General features: G+C 38.9%; 2 protein-coding genes across 5 annotated transcripts; both read right to left on the minus strand.

Annotated features, from left to right (window-relative positions):
- Window positions 1-2090: 2090 nt before the first annotated feature.
- On the minus strand, window positions 2091-6199 carry LOC113105429 (GTPase IMAP family member 7-like). 3 transcript variants are annotated; one of them, XR_003292360.1, is made up of 4 exons: window positions 6005-6199; window positions 4095-5207; window positions 2657-2768; window positions 2159-2511 (listed from the first exon to the last, which is right to left on the minus strand). XR_003292360.1 is itself a non-coding variant. In XM_026266490.1 (3 exons), exons 1-3 carry the CDS (start codon window positions 6009-6011, stop codon window positions 2749-2751), a joined length of 1140 nt encoding a protein of 379 aa, XP_026122275.1. In that variant the 5' UTR covers window positions 6012-6199; the 3' UTR covers window positions 2091-2748. The 3 variants fall into 3 exon arrangements, 2 of the variants coding, with proteins under 2 accessions (XP_026122275.1, XP_026122274.1); XM_026266490.1 differs by having other exon boundaries at window positions 2091-2768; XM_026266489.1 differs by lacking the exons at window positions 2159-2511; window positions 2657-2768 and having other exon boundaries at window positions 3560-5207; window positions 6005-6196.
- Window positions 6200-8129: 1930 nt separating this feature from the next.
- LOC113105432 (GTPase IMAP family member 7-like) lies at window positions 8130-11332 on the minus strand. 2 transcript variants are annotated; one of them, XM_026266494.1, is made up of 3 exons: window positions 11132-11332; window positions 9228-10337; window positions 8130-8295 (listed from the first exon to the last, which is right to left on the minus strand). In XM_026266494.1, the coding sequence occupies exons 1-3, from the start codon at window positions 11136-11138 to the stop codon at window positions 8276-8278; spliced, it is 1137 nt and encodes a 378-aa protein (XP_026122279.1). In that variant the 5' UTR covers window positions 11139-11332; the 3' UTR covers window positions 8130-8275. The 2 variants fall into 2 exon arrangements, with proteins under 2 accessions (XP_026122279.1, XP_026122278.1); XM_026266493.1 differs by lacking the exon at window positions 8130-8295 and having other exon boundaries at window positions 8787-10337.
- Between the last annotated feature and the right edge of the window lie 1342 nt (window positions 11333-12674).

The following is a 12674-nucleotide window of genomic DNA, read 5'->3' on the forward strand; positions in this document are numbered from 1 at the left end:
GGTTTCTCCCAAGGTTTTTTTCTCCATTCTGTCACCGATGGAGTTTCGGTTCCTTGCCGCTGTCTCCTCTGGCTTGCTTAGTTGGGGTCACTTCATCTACAGTGATATCATTGACTTGATTGAAAATAAATTCACAGACACTATTTAAACTGAACAGAGATGACATCACTGAATTCAATGATGAACTTAACTGTCATTTTGCATTATTGACACAGTTTTCCTAATGAATGTTGTTCAGTTGCTTTGATGCAATGTATTTTGTTTAAAGCGCTATATAAATAAACGTGACTTGACTTGACAAAAACACACATTTACTTGGGTACCAAAGTACACAATGAACTGCCACTGACTTCTGCTATACAGTACAACTATAACATTTAATGCTGTTTCACTACTTGTGTAGCTTCGATCATTTTTTTTTTTATTTTCTTTTTTTTTTTTTGCATGGTCCAAAGATCTATTCTGTTATATCTTCACTCCTGATCTTACTATCTTACCAATTATTACACAGAATCTGTCATTTTTTTTCCCCAATAAAAATCCGGGAGAGTAGATTAACTTTGGTGTACTTGAACTTGAAAAAGATGTACTGTATATTGACATCTTTCCGCTGTTGAAACATACCCTTTGATGTTCTTCCTTGTTTATTTTAACGCCATAACTACTCAAGAGGAGGAGATGATCACTTCATGTGCCACTTGAACTGCGGCACTACAGCAATCTGTCATGACACAAGAGCCACAAAATGGCATTTATTCTTTGAATTTCTTTAAAAAATTAATTAATTAATGTTTGTTTCATGGCAAAAGTAACCTGCTCTGGTTGTCCATTTCTTCTTTGGGGTGTTTGTGAAAGGTCAATTGGCAATGAGATTTACAAAGAAGTCTTTGAATCATCCATTCAACAGAATGTATTCCTTTAAACAATAGGCTTTAATGGGGAGATATATTCTGACAGAAACCTTCACTGGTGTGTTAAACAGAGACTCAGTGGTTTGGGACAATGTATAATACTTGTTTCAATGAATGAATGGCAATAACTTTACAGCTATTTTCCTGTTTTCATTCATAATCTCAATGTGATTTTAATGGAAACTCAGTTGGCCTTCCTTTTCTGGCAAGTACTTCATGACACTTATAATGTAAGTCCTTCCAGTCAGCGGTATTGTCGTGATCAGGTTCCTGCAGGTTTTGTTTCAATCATCTTTATGAGGGTCTCGGCAGGGAAATGACGTGTGTTGTGGTATATAAGTGATTCTGAGTGCAGTTTTAATTGATCCCGTATTTTAGGAAACATTTTACATTGAACATGATTAATGTAAAATGTTTTTGACGTTTAAATTCGTCCTATACAGTGTATTGCACTTATTGTAATTCTATCCTTTCACTCTTTGAAAAGTGGCACTGGATAATGCTTCCAGGTAATTAGAGAAACTATTTTCATGCATTCTGATAACAAATGTGCACTCCGTTCTGGAATTAACTCAAGGGTTATTCCTAAAGCAACTAAATGGAAAATACACTGCTTTATTTCCTGCACAATGTATTTGTACTGTACTGGATTTTAGAAAGGAAATCCCTTTTGTTCGGGCATGATTTCTACTTTTGTGCATTCTTAAATTATTAGTGGCTGACTAATAGCTACGTATAAGCAATCAGTGACATAATGACTAATAACTATAGCAGTGTAATAAACTGACACACACACACACACCGCTTAACTTATCCAGAAACACCTCTCAAATGTCCACCTTAAAAACAACCCACATGTGAGGAAACTTTCACTTCCATCAGCATCTCCATCCATCAACATGCATTCAATTCAAACCTCTTCAAAAAGGTATTTTTATGTGTCAGGAGTCACTGCTATGGTTTCTGGGCCCTTTTAATTATTAACTTATTTTCTAAGTAGATGTTTTTAGAAAAGTCATTGGTCAGTTTTCTCAAGGCATTACAGACTTGTCTACATGCACGCCATCTGCTGGACAGATATCATCATAAAAAGCTGGACATAAAAAGTTAGAAGGGCCAGAAATATTACAAATGCCCAAGAAGAGTCCACGATCCCCCAATAATAATGCACTGTTGGACTGTCAAATAAATCCCGGACGAGCCCCCACTTTGTTGCGGCTAACTCAGAGCCATGACAAGCGATAGGAGAACATGCCACAAACAAAAGACACAAAAGTTAAATTTATTGTAAATCCTACACAAGTGTAAACAAAAAAAAAACCAAATATGGGGTGTGTGAATGTCAATATCTGTAGTGTAGGGCAAACGCATGGATGTATGATGTGTATGAGTGCAAGTGTTGAGTGTAACAGAAGACATAAACTTAAACTCAAATGTGCATCGGTGAAGAATGCTGGCGTCCCGAGCGAGGCATGGACCTGAACAGGTCAAACAAGCAGCGTTCAAGCTTTTAGCCACCGAAACAGAGCAGGAAGAATGCGAGGAATCCAGCAGCGAACCTCCTATTTAAACAATTCTTCTCAGGTGACAGCAATCAAGTCTGAAATAGAGGAGGGGCATGAGAACAAGCAAAGACAGGACAAGGGCAGAAACAAGCCTATCTAAAATAATAATAATAATAATAATCTTGCCAGATGGCCAATCTACCCATGGTCCACATGCTTTCAATAAACTGAGAACCATACCTGCATCTTCTTCCGGATGTTTGTACAATGGAGCTAATTTCATGCCAAACGTTGCTGGAATGTTTTATCACGGAGTTTAACTGCATGATAATTCACGTTGCGAGGGCGCCACCTGCTGGACAGAGAGCCACCCAACTATGGAAGCATATGGGTAGCATTATTCAATTTGGGATGTAATATGCAAAATGACAATGCAATATGTAAAATGGCAATGCATTTCTGTATTTACATTTACATTTTCCAATCATTTGTGCAACGTTTGGTGCAAAATTAAAATGAAAATTAAATTACATAAGTTTAATTTACCATTTCCTACACCAGTTTTAACATGTAAAATGAATATTAATTTTAACGCTTTATAAGTTGCAAAATTAAAATGAAAATGTATTACGGAAATGATTAGATATGTCTAACACCTTCAAGCAAAAACTGTGGCAAAATGATCATTTAAATGCAATTTTTCTTAAATGCATTAACACTCACAGTCAAGACACTTACGATTGCATTTTCATTTAATGACACGCAATGAATGTAGCAAAATTCAAAGTGCACATTGAAAATGCATTCCGAGCCGATCACATCTCCGCCACTCCCGCCCTGTCAATCACTGCGTGAACAAGGCGGGGCTTACAGAAGGTCAAGAGACTCAAGTGAGAGAAAATGGACAAGACAGTTGGCCCGTGTACGTTTTGATCATTTCGGTTTATGGCTTCAATATTTCATTCACACTTGTGGGCGGAGCTGAAACGCTGCTTTCATCTGATTGGTCGAATCGCTCCACTTTCAGCTTGGTCTTTTTATTCTTTTAGGCAGAATAAGAGTCAGTGCGAGTGAAGCAGTGTAATGTCTGAAACCACCACTCACTGTTAATTAGCATAATATTTGAATCAGATGTAGCTGGGCTCATAATTTGTGCTGCTGAGACCTGCAAGAGACCCCGTTAAATTATTGTATGAATATTGTCCCACTGATAAATACAGTGCAAATAGTTCTGTCTCCTTGGATAACAAAAAAAACAGCACAAACAAAAATCTCTCTCTTTGTTGTACCAAAATCCTATTGATATGTGACTTGCATAACAATTTGGAACACAGTGTATAAGGAGAATAATCCTGGAGTGTTTTCATCAAAAACCTTAATTTCTTTTCGACAGAAGAAAGAACGATATAAACATCTTGAATGATATGGGGGGGGGGGTGAATTATCAGGAAATGTTGATTTGAAAGTGAAATAAACCTTTAAATTGTCAGTTGTTGAGTTAATTTAAGATAAACCCACATGCATAATTTAGACAACACTCATGTCATCTTTGCAATAAACAGACTAATCACACATATATTATATAAAAAAAAACACTAGTCTGTTCCCGCTTCAGTACATTCGTTTGTCTCTTTTTTAAAAAGTTTGTGTTGATGTTTCTTTGCCTTTTTCACCGCACCTTTGGCATTCTCATAGTTGAGTTTTGCGGTATTCTTTATAGCGTCAGACACCGAGTCCGTTTCTTCTGCGGCTTTGCATCCGGTGACTCCTCCCCCAATCGCTCCGGCAAGAGCGGCGACTCCGACAGCGACCCCCGCAGCTGCAGCGATACCAGAACCAGCCACTCCGACCCCGGCCCCTGCGGCGATGATCCCCGCCTTCACCGCCGCTGCTCCCGCCACTATCCCCGTGACTCCCGCAGCCCCGGCTACGGTTCCGGCTTCTACTACTCCGGCAACATTGGCGGCTTTCAGTAAAGACACGACGGAGGCCACAGCGACCCCGATGCCCAGAAACGCACCGGTAAGTGTCCCTGTGGTCACTCCTGCCAGCTTAACCAGAAGCTTTTTGTGCACTATCTTTTTGGCCTCTTCGCGCGTCTCTTCTGGTGACATATTGACCTGGTTTATGTTCTTCATCTCATCTTGAATCTCCTCCTCCACTATCTGAAGCAGCTCGTTGGTGTAGCAGGTGTTCTGATTGTCCTTCAGCTTCTGCTCGATGGTCTCCAGCAGGTTCTTCACCTGGACTCTGTTGCTCCTGTATCCCATTTGACGGGTTCTCCAGTATTTGCTGTCGATGACGTGACAGCGGCCTCCACATTTATCAACCAGCTCCTGTAGCTTCGGACTTATCTTGACAAACTCCTCGATGGTTTGTCCTTCCAGCTGTTCTCCGTGAGTGAATAAAACCACTGAGTGATTGAAGGTGTCTTCTCCACAATACTCCACGATTTTATCCACAACCTCCATCTCTTGTCCCGTGTATCTCCCCACCTTCAGGACGATGGTGAACATGTCTGGACCCGGAGAGCTTTCGATCACAGAACGAATGATCTCAGATTTGATGGCCTCCTCATCCAGACCGGTGTCGAAGAGTCCAGGCGTGTCAATAACGGTGATCTTTTTGCCGTGGACCTTGCGGTCTCCACTGACACATTCAGTCGTCACTGATTCAGGAGAAGCTTTGCTCTTGAAGACTTGTTGTTTGAGAATCGTATTCCCGGCGCTGCTCTTACCATCTCCGGTTTTCCCAAGAAGCACAATCCTTTTCTCAGGCAGAGAGTCAGAAGCTGTTTGAAAAAAAAGAAAGAAAAAAATAAGTTGTTAATAAAGGATCTTACCTATTTAATGAGGTCTACAGATCTATATTAATTCTTGAAAATATAGCCATAATATGGAAGTAAATATCTGTCATTTGAAAAAAAGCATGCTTTTTATTATGAGATAAAAATATTAACTTATGACATATGCCATAATGTTGACATAAAAGTCATGAATATGCCACTGACATACTAAGTCATGATTATTTAAATTATGAGATATCAAAATGATGAAAAAGTCATACTTGACATAGTAGGTCAAAGTTATACATAAAACGTTGAAATTGAAGTTGGATATTATAAAAAATAACTCGTACAATGTTAAAATTATGATACAATGAGTAATGATGACAATGATAAAAAGTAAACTTTGAGGTCTACAGACTGAACTCTTGTACATAACTGCACTCTTTGGGTGTAAGGCATCAGATTGAAGCTATTTAATTCTGAATAAAAAAAAGAATTCACAGATTTTCATTGTATTTAAAAACAATTTGAGACCTTGATGTTCCATAGCAAAAATTCAAGTCATGTATTTTTGAAACAATCACAATTCAGTTTAAATTGAGGTTTGATAAATGATAACCATTTTCATTTTGGTGTGAACTGCCCCTTTAAGACTATTATCGTCTGAACTTCTTAAGCTCAAAAACTCTAGTAGCTTTTCATCTTAAATATGGCAACACTTTGAATTGTTCAAAGTCAAATATCATCTCATATACGAGAATCATAAGGAAAGGTACTTCATTAATGCTATCATCTCTTACCTCCCATGTTCCGTCTACTGAGGTGCAGTAATGAATCAAAATTACTTTAAATTAATGGTGTTTTTATCTCAAATTGTCATGGTTCCTTGTTCTCTTTATGATTATTTAATAAAAAGCCACTGTAATATAAAGTCCATTCGATGTGTATCAGTGAACAACTTAAAGAGTTTCACTGCTCGAAGCACCCTTAAGTAAGTCATATAGACACTACATGAATTACAGGAATTACCAGAACGACCAGTACGCTTTCACACACCTCCTACTTCACGTCACAATCTCTCTGAACAGCACATTACTTCAGAATCAGACACAAAAGTCTTCCTGAGAGATAAACAGATGGTTAACAAAGTCAAACACTATTATTAGCACAATAGAAAAGTCTGAAGTGTAAATAATCCACATTACCTTTACTGTGTTTACTAGCGCTGAAGATCAAGGCCTGAAGTCCTTTAAAGAGGTATAATGTCATGCTCAGTACGGCTACATTTGCTATTGTTTGGCTACTTCTAAAAATCCTTCAGAATCTCATGTTATCAAATTTAGAAAAATAATTCCCATGAAACATCTGGATGATTCTCACGTCACACATTCATCACTGGTTTCTCTGGAGATCCTGTAAACTAACAAGGCTTCGGGGTGGAGCAAATGCTGCTGCTCTTTATGAATAACACACCCAACTGACAACTCAGCATTTACAGATTTACTTACAGATGATCACAAGGAAATATGCAATTAAATTGAAAAATACACAGATATAGTTTTCAGAAGAGGTAACCATCATAACCAAAGCTTCGACTTGAAGTGAAATCATCAAATTATTCTGAAAATGTAAATGCGCAATATCTTATCTTGAAATAATGATATTTGATGTAAAGACATCATACATTCAGATAAACAAGTCTGCTTAGTTATATATATATATATAATTTATAAAAGTGTCAGTGAAGTGTTCAATAAAAATAAATTACACCTGAGGTATTTCTGTAATGCTTAAAAGTGTTGAAAATCTATGGAGACCCGCACATGACATGCAGGAAAAAATTGTTAGGCTAAATGTACTAAAACGTGCACACGATTACTATTGCATTCCCTCGATTTACTATTTCGTTCACTCAGTTTATAAATAGTGTGCACGATTTAGCAAATAGGGAATTTGTTGTATCATGTACTGTAATTCCTAATGCTACCTCTAGGGACGTTGTATATTAAGAAGGAGAAGTGGGTACAACAGAAGGGGAGAAGAAGGGGCTTAGATAAAGGGACTGCTTTGTTAGGCATTGACTTGATTTCTGCCCTAAAACTTCAAATAAAAGGTGATAATGTCTGCTTCTCGGTCATGGCCGCCAATACCACATCCCTGACAGATACTGAAATAGGATGTGTGAAAAATTTGTTTTATTACAGCTTTTATCACTCATGACGGCCTGTTCAGATATTGCAGGGTCCTCTATGGCCTGGCATCCTTGGAGGGCGTACCAGGTGTCAAAAATTACCTGGATGATGTTATCGTCTATGGAAAGACATCTGAGGAGCATGACTTGAACCTCAGTACTGTGTTGCAGAAATTGAAAGAGTCTGGGCTGGTGATAAATTATAAAAAATGCATTTTCAAACAGACTTCATTGTGGTTTCTGGGCCATATAATCAATGCTCATGGAATCCTACCTGATCAAGAGCACCTAGATGCTGTCCGTGAAGCTCCACCTCCATCTGATGCAGCATCTCTGCAATCCTTCCTAGGATCAGGCACGTGCACAGGTGGATGTATGATGTGTATGAGTGCAAGTGTTTAGTGTAACAGAAGACATAAACTTAAACTCAAATGTGCATCGGTGAAGAATGCTGGCGTCCCGAGCGAGGCATGGACCTGAACAGGTCAAACGAGCAGCGTTCAAGCTTTTAGCCACCGAAACAGAGCAGGAAGAATGCGAGGAATCCAGCAGCGAACCTCCTATTTAAACAATTCTTTTCAGGTGACAGCAATCAAGTCTGAAATAGAGGAGGGGCATGAGAACAAGCAAAGACAGGACAAGGGCCGTAACAAGCCTATCTAAAATAATAATAATAATAATAATAATAATAATAATAATAATAATAATAATAATAATAATAATAATAATCTTGTCAGATGGCCAATCTACCCATGGTCCACATGCTTTCAATAAACTGAGAACCATACCTGCATCTTCTTCCGGATGTTTGTACAATGGAGCTAATTTCATGCCAAACGTTGCTGGAATGTTTTATCACGGAGTTTAACTGCATGATAATTCACGTTGCGAGGGCGCCACCTGCTGGACAGAGAGCCACCCAACATGACCATATGATGATAATCAAATACATCAAATCTGGACAGTGACGTATGTGTTCATGTATAAAGAGATCAAATATGGCAAAGACTTTAGTGTACACTTATAGGAAAATAACTAAAATGCAATGAGAGATTCAGCTGTTGTCATGCAGGCCAAGATTAGTCCATATACTCTTGTGACAAAATATATATTATAATAAAATAACGGCTGTATGTTCATATAATGCAGAGAGAATAAAAAAAAATTCTATGCATTAAAATATAGATCTTAGATTACTAAAATGGGTCTCCTACAGCTGTTCTCCTTTTAAGCATTTGGGTTAATATCTTTCAATGCATCTTGTAATTAATTAATAACAGTATTCCATATTATTTTTGCAACAAATTAAATCGCAACCAATAAAACCAACATGTTTAAAAAATAATATAGTCTGAGATTGATAGCAGTTACCTGAAATGATGTGAAAAACAGCACAAACAAAAATCTGACTCTTTATTGTACCAAAATTCTATTGATATGTGACTTGCATAATAATTTGGAACACAGTGTATAAGGAGAATAATCCTGGAGTGTTTTAATCAAAAACGTAAACTTCTTTTCGACCGAAGAAAGAACGACATAAACATCTTGGATTATATGGCGGGTGGTGGGGGGTGGGGGGTATCAGGAAATGTTGATTTGAAAGTGAAATAAACCTTTAAATTGTCAGTTGTTGAGTTAATTTAAGATAAACCCACATGCATAATTTAGACAACACTCATGTCATCTTTGCAATAAACAGACTAATCACACATATATTATAAAAAAAAAAAAAAAAAAAAAAAACACTAGTCTGTTCCCGCTTCAGTACATTCGTTTGTCTCTTTTTAAAAAAAGTATGTGTTGATGTTTCTTTGCCTTTTTCACCGCACCTTTGGCATTCTCATAGTTGAGTTTTGCGGTATTCTTTATAGCGTCAGACACCGAGTCCGTTTCTTCTGCGGCTTTGAATCCGGTGATTCCTCCCCCAATCGCTCCGGCGAGAGCGGCGACAGCGACCCCCGCAGCTGCAGCGATACCAGAACCAGCCACTCCGACCCCAGCCCCGGCCCCCGCGGCGATGATCCCCGCCTTCACCGCCACTGCTCCCGCCACTATCCCTGTGACTCCCGCGGCCCCGGCTACGGTTCCGGCTTCTACTACTCCGGCAACATTGGCGGCTTTCAGTAAAGACACGACGGAGGCCACAGCGACCCCGATGCCCAGAAACGCACCGGTAAGTGTCCCTGTGGTCACTCCTGCCAGCTTAACCAGAAGCTTTTTGTGCACTATCATTTTGGCCTCTTCGCGCCTCTCTTCTGGTGACATATTGACCTCTTTTATGTTCTTCATCTCATCTTGAATCTCCTCCTCCACTATCTGAAGCAGCTCGTTGGTGTAGCAGGTGTTCTTGTCCTTCAGCTTCTGCTCGATGGTCTCCAGCAGGTTCTTCACCTGGACTCTGTTGCTCCTGTATCCCATTTGACGGGTTCTCCAGTATTTGCTGTCGATGACGTGACAGCGGCCTCCACATTTATCAACCAGCTCCTGTAGCTTCGGACTTATCTTGACAAACTCCTCGATGGTTTGTCCTTCCAGCTGTTCTCCGTGAGTGAATAAAACCACTGAGTGATTGAAGGTGTCTTCTCCACAATACTCCATGATTTTATCCACGACCTCCATCTCTTGTCCCGTGTATCTCCCCACCTTCAGGACGATGGTGAACATGTCTGGACCCGGAGAGCTTTCGATCACAGAGCGAATGATCTCAGATTTGATGGCCTCCTCATCCAGACCGGTGTCGAAGAGTCCAGGCGTGTCAATAACGGTGATCTTTTTGCCGTGGACCTTGCGGTCTCCACTGACACATTCAGTCGTCACTGATTCAGGAGAAGCTTTGCTCTTGAAGACTTGTTGTTTGAGAATCATATTCCCGGCGCTGCTCTTACCATCTCCGGTTTTCCCAAGAAGCACAATCCTTTTCTCAGGCAGAGAGTCAGAAGCTTTGGAAAAAAAAAGAAAGAAAAAAATAAGTTGTTAATAAAGGATCTTACCTATTTAATGAGGTCTACAGATCTATATTAATTCTTGAAAATGTAGCCATAATATGGAAGTAAATATCTGTCATTTGAAAAAAAGCATGCTTTTTATTATGAGATAAAAATATTAACTTATGACATATGCCATAATGTTGACATAAAAGTCATGAATATGCCACTGACATACTAAGTCATGATTATTTAAATTATGAGATATCAAAATGATGAAAAAGTCTTACTTGGCATAGTAGGTCAAAGTTATAGATAAAAAGTTGAAATTGAAGTTGGATATTATAAAAAATAACTCGTACAATGTTAAAATTATGATACAATGAGTAATGATGACAATGATAAAAAGTAAACTTTGAGGTCTACAGACTGAACTCTTATGCATAACTGCACTCTTTGGGTGTAAGGCATCAGATTGAAGCTATTTAATTCTGAATAACAAATATTCACAGATTTTCATTGTATTTAAAAACAATTTGAGACCTTGACGTTCCATAGCAAAAATTCAAGTCATGTATTTTTGAAAAAATCACAATTCAGTCAAAACTGAGGTTTAATAAATGATAACCATTTTCATTTTGGTGTGAAATGCCCCTTTAAGACTATTATCCTCTGAACTTCTTAAGCTCAAAAACTCTAGTAGCTTTTCATCTTAAACATGGCAACACTTTGAATTGTTCAAAGACAAATATCATCTCATATACGAGAATCATAAGGAAAGGTACTTCATTAATGCTATCATCTCTTACCTCCCATGTTCCGTCTACTGAGGTGCAGTAATGAATCAAAATTACTTTATATTTATGGTGTTTTTATCTCAAATTGTCATGGTTCCTTGTTCTCTTTATGATCATTTAAAAAAAAGCCACTGTAATATAAAGTCCATTCGATGTGTATCAGTGAACAACTTAAAGAGTTTCACTGCTTGAAGCACCCTTAAGTAAGTCATATAGACACTACGTGAATTACAGGAATTACCAGAACGACCAGTACGCTTTCACACACCTCCTACTTCACGTCACAATCTCTCTGAACAGCACATTCCTTCAGAATCAGACACAAAAGTCTTCCTGAGAGCAGTGTTGGGCAAGTTACTTTTAAAAAGTAATTAGTTACAGTTACTAGTTACTTCTTCCAAAAAGTAACTAAATTAGTAACTCAGTTACTAATTTCAAAAGTAAGTAGTTACTTAAGAAAGTAACTATTGCGTTACTTTCAAGTAAAATTAAATTTTAAATGCTCAAATGTGACCCCACCTCTACTCCACTTTAAAGGAACTTAAAATACATGTGCATGTTCAATTATTTATGATAAATCTGAATATTATAATGAAATGGACACTTAATACAATACATTATTAACAGAAACATGAAACATTGTACACACATCTAAAAAAAAAAAAGTTGCTGTGGGACAAAGTGAGACTAGCCTCCAATCAAATGGCATGTATGTAGATATTATGTTTATATAGTGGATCAATGCAAATAACACAATAGATTTTTGGGAACTTTTGATATTTACTTTTATTGTTTCTTTAATTTCTTGAAGGAAAAAGTAATGAATCTGTCACAGGTCGGGGGGGGCCAAGCTGGACTGCACCCACCCCTGAAACCCAGGATCACCTCGGGGAGCGTACCAGAAGAACCAGACGGACGAGAGTATAAAAAAATGAACAAGGTTTTATTTTGGTTAAAAGCAATTTAAAAGTTCAGTGTTCCTTCCGTGTCTCCCGACCAGAACTCGGACGCCGGGAAGGCGTGGAGTCGTCAGCAATTCGTGCCTGTACGGGGCCAGCAAGAGCCAGGATAGTCTGTCACCCGTCCGGAGTGAGGGGGGTATCCGGGTAATAGAGCTCGTGGATGTTTCGGTCGAGACCGGGAAAAGGAATAATTCTCGTGTCCACCTCCTTTTACAGGGACATCACATGCAGCATTCGGCCCAGAGGATCCTGCCGATCTGCACAGCAGAGTAGGGAATCAACAGCAAGTATGCGTTCTTGAATAAGTAGTGGGGCTTACGGCTGGGAGATGCTTCGGTTAAGACCGGGAAAGGAATAATTCGTGTGTCCACCTCTTTCTACAGGGACATCACATGCAGCATTCGGCCCAGAGGATCCTGCGATCTGCACAGCAGAGTAGGTAATCAACAGCAAGTATGCGTTCTTGAATAAGTAGCGGGGCTTACGGCTGGGAGAGGCTTCGGTTGTGACCGGGAAAGGAATAATTCTTGTGTCCACCTCTTTTCATAGGGACATCACATGCGGCATTCGGCCCAGAGGATCCTGCGATCTGC

This window comes from Carassius auratus, chromosome 7 (assembly GCF_003368295.1).
Source record: "Carassius auratus strain Wakin chromosome 7, ASM336829v1, whole genome shotgun sequence".
NCBI lineage: Eukaryota > Metazoa > Chordata > Actinopteri > Cypriniformes > Cyprinidae > Carassius > Carassius auratus.